Source organism: Leptinotarsa decemlineata, unplaced genomic scaffold (assembly GCF_025532065.1).
Source record: "Leptinotarsa decemlineata unplaced genomic scaffold, Ldec_3_MD MMD2_tig00026336_RagTag_RagTag, whole genome shotgun sequence".
NCBI classification, from domain to species: domain Eukaryota; kingdom Metazoa; phylum Arthropoda; class Insecta; order Coleoptera; family Chrysomelidae; genus Leptinotarsa; species Leptinotarsa decemlineata.
In genome coordinates, this window is record NW_027412692.1 from 8461265 (window position 1) to 8486154 (window position 24890).

Below are 24890 nucleotides of genomic sequence, written 5' to 3' on the forward strand. Positions count from 1 at the left end.
TAAAAAAGTGCCATAATTCTTTTTTATTTATTATAATACTCAATTATAATAAATAAAAACTTTCAAAATTTTTCTGACTCAGAGTACAATCACCGTATGCCACTGTCAACATTTCAAGTGTTTTTGAGCACATTATTCCACCTTCCACACATAATTTGATGCAAATTATTTGATAAATTTTTTTTCAAAAGTAGAATATCACATGCACAACATTTCTCTCACTACCTCTCACCAACAAACTGAACATGATAGTTCGTACTGGAACTGAACATGCTAAACAGCTGACACTGTGAACATAAGTTCGAGAAAAGTGTACCCACATAAAAAAAAATGAAACAAGCGCTAATTAAATGTACGTAGCCCGTGAAATTTGAATATTCATCTAATTTTTTGAACCTATCTACTCAACTAACCTTACTGAATGTGAATACCATGAAATTATAAAACTGACTTCAAATTACGTCTTTCTATACTATTTTGCTTAATCAAAATCAATAGTTTTTATTTCATCTGGACTTAAATCTATTGACACAGTTCAGGGACTTTTACTTGCAGAATAAATGTTTCTACCAACTTTAGTGAATAAAAAATATTGAGTAACTATGAAATGGACTACTAATTATTACCTGTCATATATTTTGCTTCCAGGAAATTGGTAATTTTCATTTTATGTGACCTTATATCTATTGATACCTGTCAATATGTAGAATTTACTATTTAATAGACTTCTAATTATAGTTTCGGTACTGAAATTGGTAATATTATTCCAAAGTGACAAATAAAATTTGTGATTCAATCATTTATAAAATATAGTGAAACGACAGAAAATACGTGAGATGATATCACATTTTTTTTTCAGATTTGTCAAAGGTGGAAATTTAGGGAGCACTTTGTATCCCTTTCAATTAGTTCATATAACAATGTAATAAATCTGAACAATATCCGTGAAATAACTTCCGTTATCAATTCTAGTTCTTCGCAGTTGTGAAACTTGGACGGAAAAATGATTATATTATTATTCTCCATTATTGTTTACGTGAGTTACTATCTTTACAACAGTTGTATGTCGGGAGCTGAACCTTAGTAAAATGTGTTTCCCTGGACATAATTCTCTGTGACGTACTGAATCTCATAATGCAGTTATGAACCAAAGTGTAAACATGACGGATCCTAAGCCACCCAAACGACCTACCGTCGATTGCAGTTTAAAGACGTCCAATGATATCTCCCCTAAAACACAGTCACCTAGTCCTTGCCCTCTATCTCCTTTACCATCTTCTTCAAGACCCAAGTCGCTGATGGAAACCCTACTCGTGGCCAAAATGGAACAGGTGACTTTGGGACATCCTGGCAGACAGTTAGTTAGAACTGATAGTGCTGATTCGGCTAGTTCCTTCGGATCCATCAGTTCTACCACGACTAGTGACGTGTGCAGGTGTGACGACTGTTTGTTGGGAATTGGAGATCTGTGGCAACAGGAGGGAGCTGAAGAGAAAAGAAAAAAGGTAAATTAATGATAATGATAATACATTCTCCATACAGTTACAAATATTGAAGCTTAACAACAAATAAAATATATGGAGCTTTTCTTAAACAATATCCCGAAATGTACATAGTCCTGAGTGACGAAGACAATGTTACTGTTGCTATGTATAAGCAGAATTACTTAGATAAATGTCAAAAACATTTTAGATTATCCACAATACTATACTAAACCAAGAGGTTACCCTGTTTGCACATCGCAACAAGTAGCTGAAGAATTAATGTCTGACTCGATTTACAAACAAATAATGGAAGACGAGATTGGCAGACACCGCTCCTAGATTTAATGCCCGTTTTAATTTCATGTGTTTTTGTAGCTCCATATGAATATAACTGGAGTTTTTTCTCAAAACCAAACCGTTATTTTAACACCTCGAGAAGTGTTTCGATCATTAAGTGATCCTCTTCAAGAGGAAGGCCAAACTAATCATAAGCTATCCTTATTCATACCATACAGGTATACCGTACATAGATACAGGTATCTACCTGTTCTAGGTACCTGCGGCTTGAGTGTCTTAAATTGATGTTATAATGTGTCCTTATACAGCGTGACCACGGTCGATGGTAGGTCAAACGTTTCTGGAAAACGCATGATTTTTCTGAAAATTTCATCTCTCACATTTCCTTACATGTTCTATCGATCTAAAATATTTTCAGCGTTGCGGCGTTGCCACTTCTATCAAAAAGTCCTAGCAATTATATTTTTTAAATGGAACACCCCGTGTATTAATACATTTTTGGAATCGCTCTAGTATTTTAATACTTTTTTGTTGATAATGTCCTATACCTATCTCTATCTGTTTTCGAGATAAAAAATAAATTGTGCTAAATATGGTCCAAAACATAGCCTTAATTGAAATTAAGTACATCAGTACTCTCAATTCATGAAAAGTTGATATTTTGATGATAGTTTGGACAAACTCGAAATATTCAAATAACACCAAGAAATCGACTCCATATCATACAGGGCGTGCTAAAATTACTATTATTTCCATTGTGCATAAAAGTAGTCAAAAGTTCATTTTTTCAAATGAAATCCCCTGTATATTACTTTGTAAATTGAAAGATGGTGAAAAATGCTTCAAGATGATATATCATGTTCCTATACCTAAATCGTCAAGTTTTCTCAATAAAGTCGCTTCTTCTAGAAACATTTTTTTTTTTTTTTTAGAATTTGGATTTTGGTAGCAGTGGAATTATCGAGCTTATAGCAGTTCGGTTACTTTTATAAGTAATTTACAAAGAGTTAACGACGGTGTTTCGAATCATCTTCCAAAATGAATGCAAATATCGATTATTCAAACGAAGTTCTTATGAAATTATTTATTATACACATGAACAAAGTGATCAAATCATTGTCAGGACGTGTAAAATATTCAACCAAATATATCCTGAATTAACAAAATTTCCTCAACTATGGCTCAAAGTTTCCAGGGAACAACTGTACCAAAAATCAGTCATTTCTAGGTGAAAAGTAAGATTTTGTGGGCTAAAACATGTGAAAGTACAGACAATAACAGAATAGGATAATTCAAAATAACAAAATTATAAACAAAGTATCACATTTTCACAATAAATGCTGAAAATGTTGTCCATTACATTCTAAACACTTCAAAATGTTTTTTCTACGCGACTTCTGGTTGCTTTTTCAATTTCCTGGAGATCCAGATATTCAATACTCCGCACTATTCGCCGTCGAATTCTTCTTTGGTAGGCACTGGATTACTGTATACCCTTTCTTTCAAAACACCCCATAAAAAAAGTCAAGTGGCGTGAGATCGGGTGATCTCGGTGGCCAATCCCACGGCCCTAAACGCCTAAACCAACGATCGTCGAAGAGTTCGTCAAGTTTCCTGGAAACTTCCTGGGTGGAATGAGCTGGCGCTCCGTCCAGTTGAAACCACGAATTCCTATATTCCTCTAAAGGCAAATTTTCAAGAAAATCGGGTTCAGTCGTCCTTAATATTTGAAGATATCTCTCTGCATTCAGTGTGTTTTCATAAATAAAAAAGCTAATTTTATTTTCTTCAGAATACAGAAAACATTCAGGTAAAATTTTTCTTGAAAACCCATTTCTTTTGTATCATGAGGATTATGATCAGCCCAAAAATGTTTATTCCTTCTATTGAAAATACCATCCCTCGTAAATTTTGATTCGTCGCTCCAAATTATTTTTGACAAAAATTCCCGATCTTCCTGTGTATGAATCAAAAGGGATTCACAAAAATGCATTATACGTTCGAAGTCTTCTGCTTTTAGCACTTGAACTTTGGTAAATTTATACGGATGCATTCCGTGATTTTTCAAAATTCGTTGTACTGAAGCATGTGATACACCTAAACCTTTTCCTGCACTGCGAATGGAAGATTCTGGATATGCATAAAAATATGCCAAAACCTTAACAGTATTGTCCTTATTTGAAGTAACAGGTTTTGGTAATGTTGAAGGCGCTTTTAACATGGAGCCATAGTTAAGGAAATTATTTTGTAATCTCACAAACTTCCTCCCGTTCATTAGTGTTAATTCAGGATACATTTGGTCCTGGCAATGATTTGATCACACTGTCCGTGTATAATAAATAATTTCATAAGAACTTCGTTTAAATAATCAATATTTGCATTCATTTTTGGCGATTTTTTGAAACACCGTCAATAACCATTTATCAATTACTTATAAAAGTCACCAAACAGTCATAAGCTTGATATTTCCACGGCTACCAAAAAATCATTTAGAAAAGTTCACACATGCAGTTCGTGCTATTGGTAATATTAAATCCCTGTGAAGTTACTGACGATGACGAAGTAGTATTCAGTCCAACTATAGAAAGTCCTTCATGACTAACCAATAATCCTCCTTAAAATAACGTGAGTTGGCGTATGTAGTTGTAACATATGCCTTGTAATCCAAAGATGGTGTGTTCAAATCCCATGGACCCTATAATTTTTTATTTTATCAGCAGTAACGTTATACAAAAAAATTTGTATGATACATTTGTTAAAAGTGATTTTATTTTGCTCGTGAGTTTGCTCCACTTGCTGACGCTTGTTTTGCAATAATCCCCACTCACAAAATAAAATGCCACTTTCAACACTTGTAGGTAAAACGTGAATAACTATTTTTCCACAAAAACGGCTTTATTAAAAAAACTTGATGATTTAGGTATAGGGACATGTATATCATTTTGAAGCATTTTTCACCATCTTTCAATTTATCGAGTAATATACAGGGAGTTTCATTTGAAAAAATGAACTTTCGACTACTTTTATGCACAATGGAAATAATAGTAATTTTAGCACGTCCTGTATGATATGGAGTCGACTTCTTGGTGTTATTTGAATATTTCGAGTTTGTCCAAACTATCATCAAAATATCAACTTTTCATGAATTGAGAGTACTGATGTACTTGATTTCAATTAAAGCTATGTTTTGGACCATATTTAGCACAATTTATTTTTTATCTCGGAAACAGATAGAGATAGGTATAGGACATTATTAACAAAAAAGTATTAGAATACTAGACTGATTCCAAAAATGTTATAATATACGGGGTGTTTCATAAAAAAAATTGCTAGGACTTTTTGATAGAAGTGGCAACGCCGCAATGCTGAAAATATTTTAGATCGATAGAACAGGTAAAGAAATGTGAGAGGTGAAATTTTCAGAAAAATCGTGCATTGCATTTTCCAGAAACGTCTAACCTACCATCGACCGTGAGTCACGCTGTATAATTGTCAAGTAAATCTAATAATTGAAATATTCCAAGCTATATAAAATCAATTTCACATTTTGCCTTATCTACTAATCTTAAATTAATTTTACAATGTGTCCTTATGTAATAGTTATAGGAGAATCTAATGATTGAAATATTATAAACTATATAAAGTTATTTTCTCAATTATTTGTGAAATTTTTAAAAAAATTTGTGATAAACTAATCATTTTGAATAAGAAACTAGAACACCGCTCTTTCCGATTTTCTTGAATAATGTTGGGTTATGTGAAAAGATGTTTCTACAAAAGTTTTAGAATTTTTTATTGTGAAGAAATTTTATATTTAACTTAGATTGATATCTGGGTAGCTAGCTGGAAATTGTGAAAAATAATTTTCCAACCCTATTCATTCCATTTCACCCTCGTAACTTGAATTGACTTTCCATTCTGGCCAATTTCTATAATACCCTACCATTCATTTGATCAATTAGACGCATTATGACTATTCATACTTATTCATCACTTAACTATAATGACATGTGTAAGCGTCTCAAGCGTAAATATTACTTGATTACCATTTCGAATCACGATATTCCAAAATTATTACAGACATTAACAAACCTGTTAGTTAACTTCACGTCCAATAAGCGTCGCCACACGACGGGTACGTTCATTTATAAAACAGTTCTCTATCAGACCAACTGTTCGAAGTTGTTTACCAGGGATGGTCGAAAAATAAGTTTACAGTGTGTCCTTAAGGTAGCGCTGAAGAATGATTTGCTTTTCATTTCTATCAAACTTCTCTCAAAGCTTCATATACACGTGAGTGATGTGAATTTCAGAAGTTTCAACTACCTCGTTTTCGATATATCAAAGCGACAAATGGTTGAGGCTTTGAAAAACTGAACAAACAAATTATTTGGAAAAATTAAATGGTGAAACTTGACGATGTATTATAATTACAGTATGGTATGGTGAGATTTCATTTCGTAATTCTTGAGACCTCTGATATAAATTCAAAAAATTCAAAAAACACGTGAGATTTTCACTAAAATGTGTTTCGCCATGCAATGGTTACTTCGGGCGTGTCTTTACTGCAAAGCTACGCCTGAAGGAGCCATTATATGGAGAAACACGGGTTGCATTCCGCATTCTGCTTCGATGAGTTTGTGAGGGGTTAAAATGGACACCAATGTGTCTTAGCACAATCATGTCTCTGGAAATGCAAAAGTCGCTTTTCAAAATTTCGGAACACTGTTTCGAACCAGAAAACTGTACACATCTCAGCAACTTATGATGCTTTATAAAGGTCAGATTAGACCTTATTTGGACTATTGTTCTCATGTATGGAGCTCCACCCCTAAGCATACCCTGAAGCTGCTGGATTTCATCCAGAAAAGAGCGATCCGTCTGATTGGAGACGCGAACATCACTCGAAACCTTGATCTGTTAAAAAAATCTGTTCAAAATCTGTTTTTCCGTTAATCAGCTGTCACCCCCATACGAACAACAACTCTCAGAAGTTGAGAAATTTGTGATCTTCCGATCGTGAGTCGGACGCACTACCACCGCGGCCAATTCCACAACTTGATAGTCCCAAACATCGAAGAAAGGTTGGGTTTATGTGGAATAAACTTCCTGAGAACGTTTTTCCAAATGGATTTAATTTCCAGCACAGGCACCGCTCTTAAAACGCCCCAAGGATTTTCCTGTAGTGCTTGTGTTTTGAACTTAAAATCATGCCCTAGAACAACTAGACCAATTTTCATGATTTTTGCCTTATTGAATATGTCTTTCCCAGCTAGCAATTTTATAATTTATAATGGTTGTGAAAATCTTTCTGAGAAAGAAATTATTTAACTGTATTTCTCTCAGAAATGTTTTCAATGTATTTATAAGCTATAAATAGGAAATTGGCACCGTTTTATAAAGCATTATAGTCTTTATTAATATTTTGTAAGGCCTTTCACAATCACTACTAACCAGTTTTATAAACATTTCGGCAGTTACTATAAATTTCTTCAACACTATTCGTAAAGAATCTTATAGAATAATTGAAATACAATTTTAATTAAACAATTTTTTAGTAATTCCAAGTAAGCTTCATAAAATATAATGCAGCCTAACACGATAACGATAAAATAAAAAAGTGTTCAAAATGTTTTCTTGAAGGCGCAAGAAGTAATTTTGTATTGGACAGTAGGAAAATATAATAGATATGTCAACAACTAAAAACTAACAAATAGAAAGGTAGGGGTCATTTTAATAATACCACTTTTGTACTTATAAAACTGTCAAAGACATTGTTTTAGAGATTGATATTTTAAAAATTTCATTGACAAATATGCCTATTATTAGTAAAATTTGAGCGCGCCACTCTTTTCTTAAAATTTTTGGAAAAAATTATAATTATACAAAAATCCACTTTGTCAACTTATTAATTTTCTATTCGCAAATTAACTGTGTTCGTTCTGAATAATATAATCTTATAATATCTATGTACTTTTCATTTGTAAATATCACTATGTGTGCAGTATTTCATATTTTCAACTCATCTCATCATCATCAATGTTCCGAATTGCTATCATTTTAAAATGGCGTCGTTCTATAAAATAATTTGTTATCAATAGCAAGAGTTTTCACGTATTTCAGCTTATATGTTACCCCTATAAAACTGTTAAAAAACACTTAGTTCTAGGAGTGATGGTATTACGACAGAGTCGGACTACTTTCAAAGCTGTAAATTTCTATAAAAATCAAGATAGGGTTTCTCACGTATTGTTTGTATAAATACTATCTGTTGGGATGTTTTAGCTAAGAAACTTCTTCCATCGATTATGAAGGCTGAATTTCGAAGGCGTTTTGAGCTAGTGATTAGAGTGTATGTGAACTTGGTGCTCCACTTATCATAATCACTTAATAACCGAAAATCGCTTGACATAGTAACAAGTTGAAAAGAGGCAAAAAATTAAAATCTGGAACAAATGAACAGCATTTTTAGGGGATATTTAAAGGGACAATACTTTTGAAACAACCAATACAATATCGCGAGCGGAAAAAGTATTTTACAACAAACCCGTAGTACAATTAGAATACGAAATATTGCACTGTAGTATGCAGTGTTGCCGGGTCTAGTGTTTCTGCAGTAGATCTCTTGTTTTGTCTCTCTAACGAAAAAAGTATAATCTCTGAAATATATAGCTTCGCCAAAAACTCGATGAATATGATCCCAACTTTGTGAAATTATGCAGGGTTTATATTGTGTATAAGCCTAATATACATTTCTTTGAAGAAGCATATTCCCCTATGAGTCTACCTAAGTGAATAACTGATTAGCAATATTCATTATAACTTATTGTTATGAGGAAAACCAAGAGTTTTCAAGGAATAAACGTGCCTGCGCCTATATTTTTCTAAACGCCAAGCAAAAGCACACGGAGGGAAGGGGTTTCGAAGGTCCCATCGCAATCATGTTATCATCAATAATTGAAAAAAAAAGAAAATGAAAGCTGCCCATTTTTTGAAATGTTTTGAAATGAACCCATTATGCCAATATGAATATTCGATGTTATGTTTGTCTCTTATAAAAAAAAAATCAAAAATGATATTGAAAAATCATCACGGGTGTATTTTCAGACAATGTGTGAATGTGTGAATTTTTTTATCAAAATTTCGACTTCTAAAATGAATAATTGAAGAAACAAGCGAATTTAAATCTGTGATATCCCCTAACTCAACTTTTCAATTGAAACGTTTCAAAAAACCTGTTAAGAGCTTAAAAAAGCATTGTTTGTTAGTTATAATACAGTACAGTACATACATTTTAAATGCATTACTCAAATATAGCAGACACAAATCACCTAGAAATTATGTTCTAAATTAGTGGAAAAGAAGTAACCAGAAACACATTTATTCACAATTAACATTTGAGAATTAGTGTATATCTGACTATCTGTGTTACTGAATCTTACTTGGGATTGACGTAAAATAGTAAATGTTTAATTAGTCATTCATTTATTAGTTTATAGCTATCGCAGTTTTCGTCAATATGGCAGTTTGTATCATATATTAACCGATGTGGAAACCGAAATGTTCTGATGAAGAAAATCTCTCTCGTAGATGAAGTCGTGATCTCAGATCCACTTGAAACACGGAAATCAAATGAATGTATGAACAAAACAGATAACCTATAGGATGGCAATTTAGTATATATATTGAAGATTTTTGCACTTCTGGTATTTATTCCAACGTTTCGTAAACTTTTTAAATTTTCAGCTTCTCTCAAACAAAATGACTCATAAATCAAATAAGGAAATAAGAATTATCATGACTATTCTTTGTTTAGAGAGATCTCTTCCGGTGACTTGAAGAAGTAATGTTATGAAAGAAATAGGTGCTTCGATGACTGAGAAATCTCCTGATTATACTTATATAATTTTTCTTCTGGTGAGAAAAAAGTGTTGTTAATGGATTCAAAGAGTTGGTATTGTAATTATTTTCTTTCTTTCTTGACTTTTAAACCGCTTCTGATCGGTGACAATCTAATATGGCTAATTAGACTGATCTGATAAACAATATGGTGAAAATCTAGGTACTTGCATATTAAACGTACTGAATTTAGTACAAAATGGCAACACTGGTTATTACCGGCAGGCAAGGTTTACAATCCTTTATGTCCTTTATTTCTGACGGAATTCATATGTGAAATGCAACATATGACATTTCATTTCGAAAAGACTGGCTTCGTGACTAGTTCGTGAATGTTTTGGAAAAGCTTAGAGCCTTCATAAACCACTGTTTCCCTTCAGACTTCTAACAGAAGCTCAATGTGAGAGTCATTGTCATTTATAAGATTCAACCAACACCTTTAATTGATCGTTGTAACATTACACTAAAATGTTTCAACATTGGTTTGAATGTTAGATCATTTTTCCATAAACTGCCTAATCAGCATCAATTAAAAACAAGAACAAAATATTCGATGAAAACTTTGAAATATCAAAGTGGTTCTATTTGAAACCTACTAACATCCTGACTCCACTCAATTGTTTCATTTATAATATTTTTCAAAATTCATTCCTTTTTTTTCAAATGCGCATTGAAAATATTGGATATATCATTATGTTCAAAATGAATTCTGCTTCAACTTAGAATGTTTATGGTGAACATAGGTGTCATCCTAGATTTTTATGTTGGTATACTGACTTGTATGTAACGCAAGTACTTAAAATGTCTTCTTTCCTCACCTCCATCATGTGAAATCGGTTATAGTGGTTGTCTCCTAAATGCAAGATCTTTCAACTGAAGCACAGCCATGAATCGGAGGTTCTCCGTTATAAAATGCTCCAGTAGCAAATGGCGTATGTGTTATAAATGGTTTTGATAAAATCACAAGAAGTCAGATTCGTAGAGAAAGTAACAAGAAATCATATGCAGACTGAGCTATGATTTCAATTCTATTTTTATCAGTTCTAGTGATAAAATCAAACCTGTAGATTGAAGATGATCCCTGAATTCTGTTCTGATTCTCAATTCCAAGTTTCAGTGATGGAAAAGGTACATTAAGAATTCTGTGAAACTAGTTTCTTCATATTCCCGTTTGTTCAATGGAAAGAGAAAAAAAGTGATTCAAATATCAATCAAACTATTAAACTATCTATAACCAAGGTGTGAAACTACAGAAAAACAATTCAATTTATATCATATGATATAAATCCCTGTGAAAAACTATAAAAAATTAAAAAGATAAGCTGAAAAATAACAATTGTATCAAGCAAAAAACCTGAAATTACAATGAAATTAAATACAAGCAACAATCGAAAAATCAAAAAATTGAACTATGAACACGAGATGAAAATTAAAAATTATTAACAAGAAATGAAAATTAAAAATCAAAAGATTCCAAGCCAAGTTACTTCAAGACGTTTCGATTGTACTGCAACGAAATTATGTTGAAAAATAAAACCATTTTTTCTCGAAATTTCTGTGTATTCCTTGTATAATGGCCATTACTACTGACAATCTATGGAAAATTTGAATATGGATCATGATTGTTGGTGTTGTTGAATTAACGGACTCCCCCTGTATAACTCGTTCCACCGTCACTTTTGAATGAGTTTATTGATGTGATTTTTTGCAGTTTCAAGGACGTATGGAATGTCACAACTCAACACGTTTATTTATCCATATGAACTTGAGGTAATTAGAAACAGATGTGTTGTAACATTACTCCTCAAGCTGTTCGATGATTAATATTTTAGCGATTCTTGAATGACGTCTGTCCTGATTGTTAACAATGAATCAATTATCTATTAATGACATTTTGTTTTCGTATTTATATGTATGTGACCTTATCTTTACTGGGTGCCAAACTTGTATCCTTAGGACTTACTGTTTTTTAATGAAAAGTTAACAGTGTCGAATATGTAAGCAAGTACCAGACTTCGTCTGCTTGGACTTCGAAATGGGGTGTAGAGAGTAGTGAAAAATGTGTGAGTAATGAAATTATTGAGATTGAAACCTTCACCCATCACTTTGCTTGCTCTCTAATAGAGAGCAGTTGCGCAATTTGGTAAATTTTTCGTTATGTGGACACCCGGCGATTTTGAACAAATTTTTGACTGTACTTACGTATTTTGATGCGTAGATTACGAATCCGCCACGAAAAGTGGCGTTCTCCCTTATTTAAAAAGTTACGGCCCTTCAAAGTTCAGAAAAGAGCAACTTTTCAGCCTTCTTTTTCACTAAATAAACTATTTAAAAACACAAGCATTTATTCACTAGGTCACCTTTACACCTTATTACTCCTTCTTTAACACTTTTCACTTCAATAATCAACATTTTTCTTATAAAAAACTTAATTTAAAAACGAATGCTTCTCCTGGTGACATAATTCTATTTTTAGGTTAGTTACTAGTGACATTTCAGAAAAAAGCGGTTGGTATTTGCCGTCGCCTACTATTTCAAATTCGTAATACACCACCAAAAACCAATTTACGATCTAAAGAATGAAGGTAAAAAACATTTGAATTACTTCAGGAATATGGACTGCATCAGTCGTACCAACCATGCCGTTAACCTTAAAAACGTAAAATACAGAGATATGTAACCAAAAAGCAGCTCCGTAAATTTTTTAATATCTTTATAAGAAAAATGTTGATTATTGAAGTGAAAAGTGTTAAAGAAGGAGGAATAAGGTGTAAAGGTGACCTAGTGAATAAATGCTTGTGTTTTTAAATAGTTTATTTAGTGAAAAAGAAGGCTGAAAAGTTGCCCTTTTCTGAACTTTGAAGGGCCGTAACTTTTTAAATAAGGGAGAGCGCCGCTTTTTTCTTTCGGATTCGTAATCTACGCATCAAAATACGTAAGAACAGTCAAAAATTTTTTCAAAATCGCCGGGTGTCCACATAACGAAGATTTACCCGCAATTTATATTATTTTTACTACTATGTATTGTACAGAACTCAAAAATTTTGCTAAAATTTACACTACGTGTTCTCTATCTGAAGTCAGGCACAGAGAAGACCGTTTCAAAATTTCATCCTTCACACATAGAATTTCTATCTGTTCAAAGTTCAGGCAATACTCCCACCTGTTCTATTAGTTCCGATTCTATGTATGACTGAAAGTAAATGTCTCTGTCTGTACCTCATTTCTCACTCTGCGTTATTCACTATGAAGAAGTACTCATCTATAACTGAATGAAAGAAGAAGAGCGTCAATTTTTATACCTAACCGTAACATGAATAAAAATAAACAAAATAAACAATATGCATTTTGAAAAGACTGCAGATTGCTCAGAGGAATCCCAGATCTGTGAAAATAGTAATTTTAAATTATTGTTATGTTTTAGTATACAATTCAAAATTGACAAAAAAGATTTTTTTGTGTTCAGATTGTTTCACAAACAGTATGAAATAAAAAGTTGAAAAATGGAATGTTACAGTATCAAACAACTATTTAATTAAAATTTGATTCTCATATTTTTCATCACCCAATAAGATTTATCAATAAAATTACATTTAATAAACCCTCAACGAATTCAACACAATTTTTTGAGAAAATCCAATTATTGGGAAAAATACATTAGTATTTCAACTTCATTTCTGAAAGCAACATTATGGTATAATCAAAATATATCTGTGTAGAAAACTAAGAATATAATAGGTGTCTTGATTTTGATATTATAAATAAAAAAAAGTTTCTTATAAAATATAGAAATCTCGTCACAAGTTAATGTGACTTAAGAATTTTGAAATGTAGTAAATTTTTGGGTTTCTTTTCAATGAAGTTTATTTTCTGTTTGTTTTTGGAAATGTTTCTTACCAGTAATTTATTTCTTTAAAAATGGCATTGCAAGAATATCGGTTGAAAGTTGATAAAAAACGTCTTTCTTCATGTTGACTCATAATATCATGTCTCGATATTGATTTCATCATATTAAAAAAATAGTGACACTGAGAGGCAAAGTGGGAGTATGAAAATATATTTGAAATATTTCTTATCCAAAATAAAATTCGACGACCTTGGTTTGTTTTCATTGACCCACTTTGTATACATGCATGTGCTGGTAAACGTAAAAATCTTCTGAATGATATAAGATTTAGCAGAGGCATAATTGAAGATATTACTGCAACATCTGCCAACAGCCCGCTCATCTTCAGTTTGGAAAAACTTGATGTTAAATACTAGATTTGTTACCACCTGTACATTTATCAGCTCATTTTTATCCTTCGAACAGTGAATTATAATGCATTATGCTAAATGTTTTTCTTTCATAAAAACAAACAGGATAGGTTTCGAAAGTACTTATAAGGTACTTATTTTCCAGAACAAGAACTATTAGTTTTCTCTTTATGACGACGGACGTAAACGATTACTTAATTACTTAAAATATTCAATAAAAATTGTCATCAATTAAGGCGAATGATGGCAAAACATAGAAATCGATTGTTTTTAAATCAGTGTCATGTTTTAGATCGCAGCAATAAAAGTATTTCTTTTTGAACACTGATGAATTTACTTCAGTTAGTTGATGATTATTATAAAAACCGAGTTTATTTACCTTACGGCCTCGTTCACTTGGCCAATTGTGAATGTTTTACGATAGATTTCAACAAGGTAAGAAAGACTTTCATAGATTTATTGTGAATACTGTATTGGCAATTGTGGTACTGATGATTCATGGAATAACAAAACCAAGAGATGACTTGTTTATTATTACGCTGCAGTAGTTGTAATAACAGTTGTGACAAAAAGCACGTAGGCTATTGTAGAAAAAAAATCCTCCATGAAATTTCATTTTATTATTCAATATTAAGATTCCTGCAAATGTTGTCCTCGGCTCCGCTTTAGATGGCCCATGCGCAAGGTCCAATTTTGGCACACTCTCTCTAACATAACGACCTATATTTCACGTATAAATGCTTCAATATTGGCTTCCAGAGCATCAATCGTTGCTGGTTTATCCCTGTAGACATGAGCCTTAACATGACCCCACAAGGAATAATCCAAAGGCGTTAAATCACACGATCTAGGCGGCCAAATGACGGGTCCCAAACGTGAGATAAACTGTTCACCGAAGGCGGCTCTTAATTGGGCCATTGTTTCGCGTGCCGTGTGGCATGTGGCACCGTCTTGTTGAAACCACATGTCAGGCATGTCAATTTCTTCCATTTTGGGCAACAAAAAGTCGTCAATCGTCACACGGTAGCGGTCCCCATTCACAGTAAGGTTCCGGTTATTTTGTCTTTGAAGAAGTACGGCCCGATGATGCCACCGACCCATAATCAACACCAAACATTGGCTTTTTCGGGATGCATCGGTAGCTCTTGCAATGCTTGTGGCTGGTATTCACTCCACATGCGGCAATGTTTCTTGCTAACGTATTAATTCAACCAGAAATGAGCCTCGTTGCTGAACAAAATTTATCGATAAAAATGTAGGTCTTCCTTCAACTTTGCCAGTGCCCATTCACCAAATGTTAGACCTTGTTGGGAGTCGGGTGGCTTCAATTCTTCCACCAGATGTATCTCATAAGATTTTACACCCAAATCCTTTCGCAAAATTTTCCACGTAGTGGAGTAACAGAGGTCCAATTGCTGTGAACGGCGGCGAATCGACATTTCACGGTCATCACGAACACTGGCGGATATAGCCGCAATATTTTCTTCGGTCCTCACTCTACGTATGCGTGTTGGTAGGTAAATGTTCAATAATGTAAAGTGGGTTCGAAATTTAGTCACAAGCTTCCTAATAGCTCCCTCAGTAGACCGACGAAACTGCACATAAATCGGAAGAAGTACACGATGCACTTTCTTCACCGAGCATGAATTTTGATGATAAAATTCAATAATTTGCAAGCGTTGTTCATTCGTAAGTCGATTCATGGTTAAATTATAGACCAAACTGGACAAGTTTGACAATGACACCAGACACGATTCACGCGTGATCTGTCAAAAACAGTGTTGCCAAAAAGATACCGGAAAAAAATCACTCATTAGTTGCCTTCGAGGGCGATACAATACAATAACATTTTTTGCACGATTTTTCATCGAGCATTTTGGAGATCTGAAAAGAGGAAAAAGTCGCTGAGTGCCAGATCTCGAAAATACAGTGTACGCTGAAGTATTTCCAAGCTCAATTCAAGCAATTTTGCCATTGTTTCCATTGATTTGTGGCACGGTGCATTGTCTTGATGAAACAGCACTTCCTGTTCCTTCAAATCAGGCCATTTTTCCGCGATTTCGTCTTTTAAGCCCTCCAATAACGCAGTTCAATTGTCGCTGTTGATGGTTTTCCCTTTTCAAGAAAGTCGATGAATATTATATCATGCCCATCCCAAAATTCTGCTATCACAACCTTGCCAGCCGACTGTTGCGTCTTTGCACGCTTTGGAATCGGTTCACCACGTGCAATCCACTCAGATGACGATCGTTTAGAATCTGGAATGAAATGATGGAGCCATGTTTTATCCATTGTCACATATCGATCCATAAATTCGGGTTTTTTTATAGTGGAACAGCTTCAAACGCTGCTCAGAATCATCAATTCGTTGTTGTTTTTGGTTGATTGTGATCTCGCGCAGTACCCAATTTGAATTGTCCGAATAACTAGATGAAACACTTATGTACCGACTCTGCTAAATTTACTAGTTGATACCATATAAAACCTCCTACATAAAAAATATGATTAGACCTCGTATAATATACCACACCGCACATGCAATACAAAGAAACTGCCGACGTTCGGTAACTATTCAGTTTTGGAAAATATGGTTAAGGCTTTCGCGGCCGAGGTTTTGGTGTCACTATTTTCCGGGTTTGAAGGCCGTTAATTTTTGGAATTTTTTTCTGATATTTTGCTGTTGCTAGTGATCAGCTTCATACATCCTGTATGAACCTTCATACATCAGGTTCATACATCCTGAGTTAATATCTTCGATGACTGGATATTACGGCTCCGTAACGCGTATTTATGGTGACTCCTCAGTCTGGTGTGATAATACCTGTACCAGGATTTGATAATATGCCAATAACCTGCCGTCATTCTTGTACTTCTTAGAATGGAATTCCATACTCGATTGATGTTCACAGCTTCTTTTTTTTTATTGAAATCATCAGTATGCTCGTGGATTTCTAATGCCTTCCATAGAAGTCGACAATGAGCACCTTCCCACAAGTGCACGGTATGAGATAACCCGCTGCTGCTGATAGTAGGTCTCTTTTGTCTTTAACCGACCTAAAGCTTTGTTGGTGGATATGAAAACCGTTTTAATGTTGTGTTTACCCAAGAGTTCTCCAGTTCTGTCTGTGACCCTAGGAACATGAGGTAGTTACGCGTGTGCAGCCATCTGAACCTGTCTCCCATTTTGACCGGTAGAAGTCTTCAGTTTCATGGCTTTGTTGATCTTTGGTACACCGTATCCATTCGATCTCGAAGTCATTTGAAGATGTGTCAGTTCTTCCCCCAGTGGCTCTGGTCCACATATTTTTAAGCTCGTTTCATTAGAGTGTAGATGACTCCTCTCTTTTGACTATGGTGGTGGTTCAATAGTGCGTGCAGGTACCTATCCGTGTGGGTTAGTCTAGCACCACATGCTAGCAAAGCTATCCGCTGCTCCTGTTCAGTCCCCATGGCGAACTTGATGTTTGGGTGTTGAGTTCAAGTGGTCTAGCAAAAAGTTCAGAGTGTCCCTTTCATGTTTTCAGATGACGAAGGTGTCATATGATCGTAACATAGTCACAAAGTCGGTTTTAATTCAAAGATGTTGATTGATTTCTCTGGCTATCTCTGGGCTGAGTGGAATTCCCATCGCCATGCCATCTACTTGCTCATAGAAATTTCCTCTCCATTGAAAGTAACTCCTCGTAAGACATGCTCTGAAGAGTCCGACGATATCACACGGAAACAAGTAGGCTATCCCTCTCAGAGAGTCTTCCTGTAAGACAAGGTGATAAACAAGGACACTACATCGAAGCTGACCAGAATATTCGTTAGCTACAGAGTTAAGTCCTTTATTTTACCAACGAAGCCTGTCAAATCCTTGACGTAAAAGTTTGTCTTTTCCTCATGATGCTGGAGGAGCGAGGTTAGATGCTTCGCCAGGGGGTAGGTTGGTTTAGTTTTAATGCCATTCGTATTGACTTTGTATATACTATACCCAAATATTCATGCAAGAAATATCCAACACATTCTTTTGATACCTTCAGAGTCTCAGCTTTCTTGATCAACTTCACTTCAAGGTCATCTGATTTCATTTTGTGGGCTTTTCTTATGTTTTCGTCGGTAACAGCCTCTTCAGGGCGTCCACTGCATGTATCGGCCTTGGTGCTCATTTTACCTCGTTTAAACTCAGCACACCACTTCTCAACAGTCGATATTCCTGGTGTGAAGTCCGACTATTGTTCATCAGGTCAAACCTTGACTTCAGCCGTATTTTTTATGCCAAAAACAATGCTTTATCAACACAAGAAGTTTCTCTTTATCCATTTCCTTCAAACTAACAAAAATTGCTTCACTCAAAATGTTCTATCCCACAAACTAATAGTCCGACTGCTGTGAAATGTGTACATGCATCTATTGAAGGTTAGGGCTAACTACAATTCATATGGATTCAATACTAGTATCGCCATCTGTGTGTTAGCCTACGGACTGAGTCCACATAATATTACAAGGAAGATAAACGTTGTAGATTATTCAAACAAATTGCCGACTGATCAGTCATTCGTAACGTGGTAAACTAATAGATATGATTTGAAAAAAATTTAATAAGATTCAAAAATACCAAATTCTCAGAATCTTTAGGATTGTGCCTGAAATTTACAAAGGAACCATATAGTTTCCAATGAATTTCTCCGACCACAAACACTTTTCAATTTGGAGTTGATCACGAATAAGTTTTGAATACAATCACAACCGCCCAATGAAGGAAAATTCGTGAATACTTGATGAAAAAATCTTCTAGACCATTTTTTTCTACCTTCACCATGGCTGGACATTTGTGTCAACTGATGTTTGATGTTCTTTTATAGATCATCTTTATACCATAAAATGTGGGAAACTTCTCGAAGAAAATAAAGGAAAAAAGAAAAAAACGCCTTTTTTCCAAGATAACTAATCTTTCATGAAAAATATCTCCTCTTCCAATCAGCGTGTATTTGTGAAGTGATTGAGGTTCGTTATTACATCTTTCAATTCAGTCTGGAATAAAAAATCAATATGAAGCATTATTTTTTAATGTTAATGTCTCAAACGTTCTTCTCCATCACTATCAATATGTTTTTGTTACTAATAATTGTTGATGATCAAAGTTTTCGTGATAATAGCTCAAGATGATGAATATTTTCAAATCTAACTCGCCCTGTCCGTCAATATAAATTCTTTAGAATTATTCACTTCAAGATGGCAAAAACTCACATACCTCCATTATTGAAAATATGACTACCTCTTAACTCGTAAAGTAGAATCTATTTTTATTTTAATAATTCACCCCGAAACTTTTTTTCTTACTTAAATAATGGAATTCATGAATTTGTTTATTTATTTATTTCGGAACAAACAGGCGGAGCCTAGCTATATGTTTCTTATCATCTACAAATACAGTTTTGAAACAACAAAAAGACTAAAAGGAAACCAAGTGAGCGGATATAAACGCAGTAGTGAACTAGTGAACTATAGGGGTACGTTCACACTCGTCAGCGGAATCAGGAATTGATAACCTCTCTTAGGTTAAATTTGAGTTTTGAATATGATACCTCGAAGATACCAAACCCAGGGCCATCGCCATGGGGGGGGCGGGGGAGCCTCCCCCCCTGCTTTTTCGACTTGGGAAAAAGTTGGTAAATTTTGGGCCGTGAAGATAGAAAAAAATAATAGTAAAAAAATAAAAAAAATAAAAAAATAAAAATGAGAGAAAAGAAAGGGAGAGGTGATAAGAAAATGGAAATAACCAGGAGACGGTTGGGATTTCCCAACATGCATAACTTGGAGACCCCATACTTTGAAATTCTGAGTTGTTTGAAAACTTCAAAAAAGTTCAATTGCTCCCAAGTAAGAGAACAGTCCTGAACAGTCCACAAATTATGAAGTGACAATTTTATAAAATTCCCAACTTTTCGCTGTTTTTTCACATCGAAAAGTTGGGAAATTTCGGGCCGTGAAGGTAGAAAAAATAATAGTAGGAAACAATAAGCACAATATTATTTAAGTATTGTTTCCTTTAATTTGTATTGAATATTCCTATGCATGGTGGAAGACCAAGTACCTTGGTCCAAAGTAGAATAATTCCCATTATTATTTTTATAATCACCAAAATTTATTTTTGTTTGTGCATACCCTAACAGGCATGATCATTCAGCCAATCTTTGGATAGCTAAGTAAGAAAATTAATATATTATGGTAGTATCTAATCCCTTGGCTTTCATTTTTCCGAAAGTTGGGAAATTTTGCTGGTGGGGTTGGAAAAATCTGGTATTTCTTTTCGCTACGGCCCTGGCCAAACCTAATGATATTTGCGTATTTATTATACATTGAATAAATTCTGTCAATCTGGGATTTATGTTGATTGACATGAAAAGTAGTTTGTCGCGGACGAATACCTGGCAGCAGACTCTGTTTTGATTTTCTTTGGTTTGATTCCCATATACTACTTGCATATTCTAGTTTACTTCGAATAATTGTTTTAAACAAATGTTTTATACTGTTTATGTTTTTGAATTCGTAAGTGGTACGTTTTAAAAAACCTAGTCTTTTATTAGCTTCATTAGTATCTAATATTTTGAATATGCCGGTTGAATTTCAGGTCACTTTGGAAAAGGACCCCGAGGTCATGTATTTCTTGAACTCTTTCTAAAACTTTCTAAAATAACTGAGAATTAACAAATTGTGAATGGTTTCAATTTATGAATATAGTTGTTTCTCATTTTATTTTCATTTTGGTAGAAAGTACGTATCCATCTATTATAATCTGCAGAATTCATTCTAATAGCAAAATTTTTGTTATAACTTATACTCATGTATGAAATACTTGTTTGTTGAGGAATGTTGCTTTCATGAAATTTCACTTTATCTTACCTGGTATTTCAAAACACTGCTGTAGATGTGGGTTATTACAATAAGTTTGAAATTGTATATACGCCTGGTACTTATTGCACTACTGAATATATTTTTCGTAGAAAATACCACATGATTATATATCAAAGTCAAAATAATATTTCACCACTTTTTATTGATATAGAACGAAGCAACAATAACAATAGAGAGAACATAATTAAAACTAACAGAATTTAGTCGAATCACATTTTGTTCGATGACCTTAATGTCCACCCTTCTTGTAGCCCCATTTCTTGTGGTCTTCGTGTCCGCCTTTCTTTCCGTATTTGGAGTCGTGGTGATAGTGGTCATCGTGTCCGGCAGCTTTCTTGTGTCCTGCTTCCTCATGGTAGTGGTCACCTTTCTCGTGATGGCCTTTCTTTCCGTAGTGGTCTTCGTGGTGTCCTCCTTTCTTGTGTCCTCCCTTCTTGTGGCCTCCCTTTTTGTATCCATCTTCGTGGTGGTATCCTCCGTGTTTCTCGTGGTGACCGGAGTCGTGGTCTTCATCGAAGAAGTGTTTTTCCTTCTTGTATTCGTCGAGTTTGTGTACATCGTGTCCTCCCTTGGTGCTGTGCCCCTTCTTGTATGATCCTTTCTCTCCGAATTTATGACCTTTCTCTCCTTTCTCTCCCTTGTGGTGCTCAGCGTGGTAGCCATCATCGTGGTGGTGCTTCTTCTTGTGACCTCCGTGTTCTTCGAAGTGCTTTTTGTGACCTTCTTTGTCGTGGTGGCCTTTTTCTCCTTTCTCGTGGTGGTGGTGTCCTTTGTAACCCTTGTCACCCTTCTCACCGTGGCTGCTGTGGTGGTCAGCATGATGTTCGTGGCCGCCTCCCTTTTTCCAGTGGTGTCCAGATGCAGCGGCTTCCAAGTCACTAACTTCGCGTTTGTCTCTCGATATTTCACGAGCTTGAGTTAACGAAACTCCGACTAAGGCCACTAGGGCAAGCACACAAAGCCCTTTGTAGGTATTCATTTTGAAGTGAATACTGAGATGAATGAGTTGATACTGGTTTGTTGGTAGCGGTTTTCGCTTTTATATGATTTTCAGCCGGTTTTTGTCCAAGTGTTCAGTGAAATGGACGATCTGTAATCGCAAATCGTTGGCAAATTATCTATTGCATCCTGTGGTAGACTTTCACTATTGTTGTTTTTTCTTAGTGATGTAATTCCAACAATCGGGCTAGCTCAAAATTTACTAATAATTTATCACTTGAACGGTTCGCGTTTTTTGTCTAGTTGCATTAGCCTATTTCATTTTCATAATCATCGATTTAGATTTGGAAGCTGATGCAGGTTTACTAGGTGATAGTCCGTAACAGCGTTGCAAATCGACGTTAATTATCAAAATGTCTGAGAATACCATCGAAATATGTCTAGTAAGATATTTTCTATTAGAACAAGTATTTTAGTTGTGAATATCTGGTTTGTTTCTTCATTATACATTTTTTGTTTCAGGTGAGTTCAACTGCGTTTTGATGAAAATCTTCTACAAACCAGGTATGATTTTGAAAAATATGTTCATAATTTATTTTGTTAGAGTATTTAAAAAAGATAACCGGGGTATAGTCAGTCCAAGTTTCATTTCGTTATTAACAAAATATGAGTTATTTCTGCTCAAAATTTAACCGTATCCATTAAATTGAACCTTTTTTTATTTTCCTTTCTTTCCATCACATAGACGCAGTTATTGAAATCAAATTTTCATGTTTGTCTTCTAAAATAATTGCAGATATCTACGTGAATATACAGGGTGTTCCTTAAACACATGCTAATATTTGAGGAGGTAATTCTTAGACCCATTTTAAGGAAAAAACGTCCTATGGACGTATGTCCTAAACGCTTTAACTTTTGAGATACAGGGTGGCAAAGTTTTCAAAAATGATCAGTTTTTTAATAATAACTGAGATAATTTTGTAGACATCTTTGACATATTTGGTACATATGTTCCATGCCTCAAGGCGCATTTTCTGATGTACAATTTTCTTAATTTTCTCTGCCAGTGGCGTACGTACGAGTTTTGAAATGTTTATTTTTGGCGAAAAAAATACTACGCCACTGCTTTATCTTGAAATAAAAATTATTTTTAAAATCTCCATACATTTTTGAGCACATTTGATTTGCTGGGTTTTCTTTGTCTGACGCATGGTTTTCGCTCAAAAAATTAAAAATCGCTTTACTTAAGGATAAATTCCTTAAGTAAATAAATCTGATGCGGTATCGTGCATCGACTGAAAGCAAACTAAGAGATCAGATTTGTTGCAAAATAATTGAGGATCTAAAAGGTATTTGTTTGTTGTCAGATGCACTGCTCTCAATTGAAATTACGTCATAACGCAGCACCGCTTAATAATTTTTGAAAACATAAATTTAGTTATCCTGGAATAAATGACGTGTAGCAGAATTTATTTACTGCACCTCTTGGAAATATGGAGTTTGTCGATATGTGATTTCTTTTAAAGATTAAAAGCAGAAAAAACAGCGTACCCACCATAGCAATAAAAAACGAATTCTCTGTATGTACAAACGTCAGTAGCTAATATTGATGGTTTAAAGTAAGGTGTTGGTGTTAAAAACTGTCACAGCGCGTTTTGATTGATTTTGAAGTATTATTGAAGTTATTTTGGTAGTCCGCTGTTTTTCTGAATATCAGTAAATATGGTAAATTATACGAATGCGGAAATGGCGCAAATGCATTACGTATATGGCCTTGCCGATGGTAATGCAACAAAAGCCAGGCGCATTTATCAAGAAAGATATCCTAATCATGCCTTACCAGATAGCCGAACCTTTTCAAATATTCATCGTCGACTTGGGGAAACTGGTAGTTTCAAGAAAAGGACTCCAGAAGGTAGACCTCGTGTAGTAAGAACTCCTGAAATTGAGGAAGCGGTGCTGCAAGAAATTGAGGAACATCCTGAGACGAGTACGAGGAAGATCGCTAGAACTCTGGATATTTGTCATCAAATTGTTTGGCGTATTTCGGTTGATTTTTTGGTATACCCATACCATATTTCAAGAGTGCAGGCATTACTTCCCAGAGATTTTCCACAGCGTGTGAACTTCAGTCAGTCAGGTATCTACAAAGTATTGCACTAAATCCGCAGTTTGAGACACAAATTTTGTTCACAGACGAAGCAAATTTTTCTCGGAATGCCATTCAAAATTTCCATAACAATCATGTGTGGGCTGAAGAAAATCCCCATGCAATAACCAAAACCCATTTCCAACACCAATTTTCGGTTAATGTATGGGCAGGAATTATAGGTGATCATCTAATAGGCCCATTTTTTCTACCAGGACGCCTTGATGATCGTTCTTATTTACACTTTCTCGAAGAAGACTTACCTGGGTTATTGGAAGATGTGCCACTTGCGTTAAGGAATCGAATATGGTACATGCGAAGTAAAGCGATTTTTAATTTTTTGAGCGAAAACCATGCGTCGGACAAAGAAAACCCAGCAAATCAAATGTGCTAAAAAATGTATGGAGATTTTAAAAATAATTTTCAATTCAAGATAAAGCAGTGGCGTAGTATTTTTTCGCCAAAAATATACATTTCAAAACTCGTACGTACGCCACTGGCAGAGAAAATTAAGAAAATTGTACATCAGAAAATGCGCCTTGAGGCATGGAACATATGTACCAAATATGTCAAAGATGTCTACAAAATTATCTCAGTTATTATTAAAAAACTGATTATTTTTGAAAACTTTGCCACCCTGTATCTCAAACGTTAAGGCGTTTAGGACATACGTCCATAGGAAGTTTTTTTCTTAAAATGGGTCCAAAAATTACCTCCTTAAATATTAGCATGTGTTTAAGGAACACCCTGTATATGTGATTTATCGTAATTTGTGGAAAAAAATTACGAAATCAGTTCAAACTTACAAAAAATTCAATGAAAATAATCTACATCTGAAATTATGTCATTGGTTGGAACCATAGTGACAAATAAATTGCCCTAGCAAATTTCCTGAAACTATTCGAAATAACGTCCGTATTAAAAAAAAACTAAAGTTGGTGATGAAATGTAATGAACGAAACATA

At 34.5% G+C, this 24890-nt stretch overlaps 2 protein-coding genes across 4 annotated transcripts in view; one reads left to right on the forward strand and one right to left on the reverse strand.

The window, feature by feature from the left end:
- IP3K2 (Inositol 1,4,5-triphosphate kinase 2) overlaps window positions 1-24890 on the forward strand; it is a 233927-nt gene that overhangs the window by 146294 nt on the left and 62743 nt on the right. The gene's annotated exons all lie outside the window — the stretch shown is intronic.
- On the reverse strand, window positions 20960-21863 carry LOC111505460 (uncharacterized). The gene has a single exon (XM_023160270.2). The coding sequence runs from the start codon at window positions 21814-21816 to the stop codon at window positions 21067-21069; it is 750 nt and encodes a 249-aa protein (XP_023016038.1). The 5' UTR covers window positions 21817-21863; the 3' UTR covers window positions 20960-21066.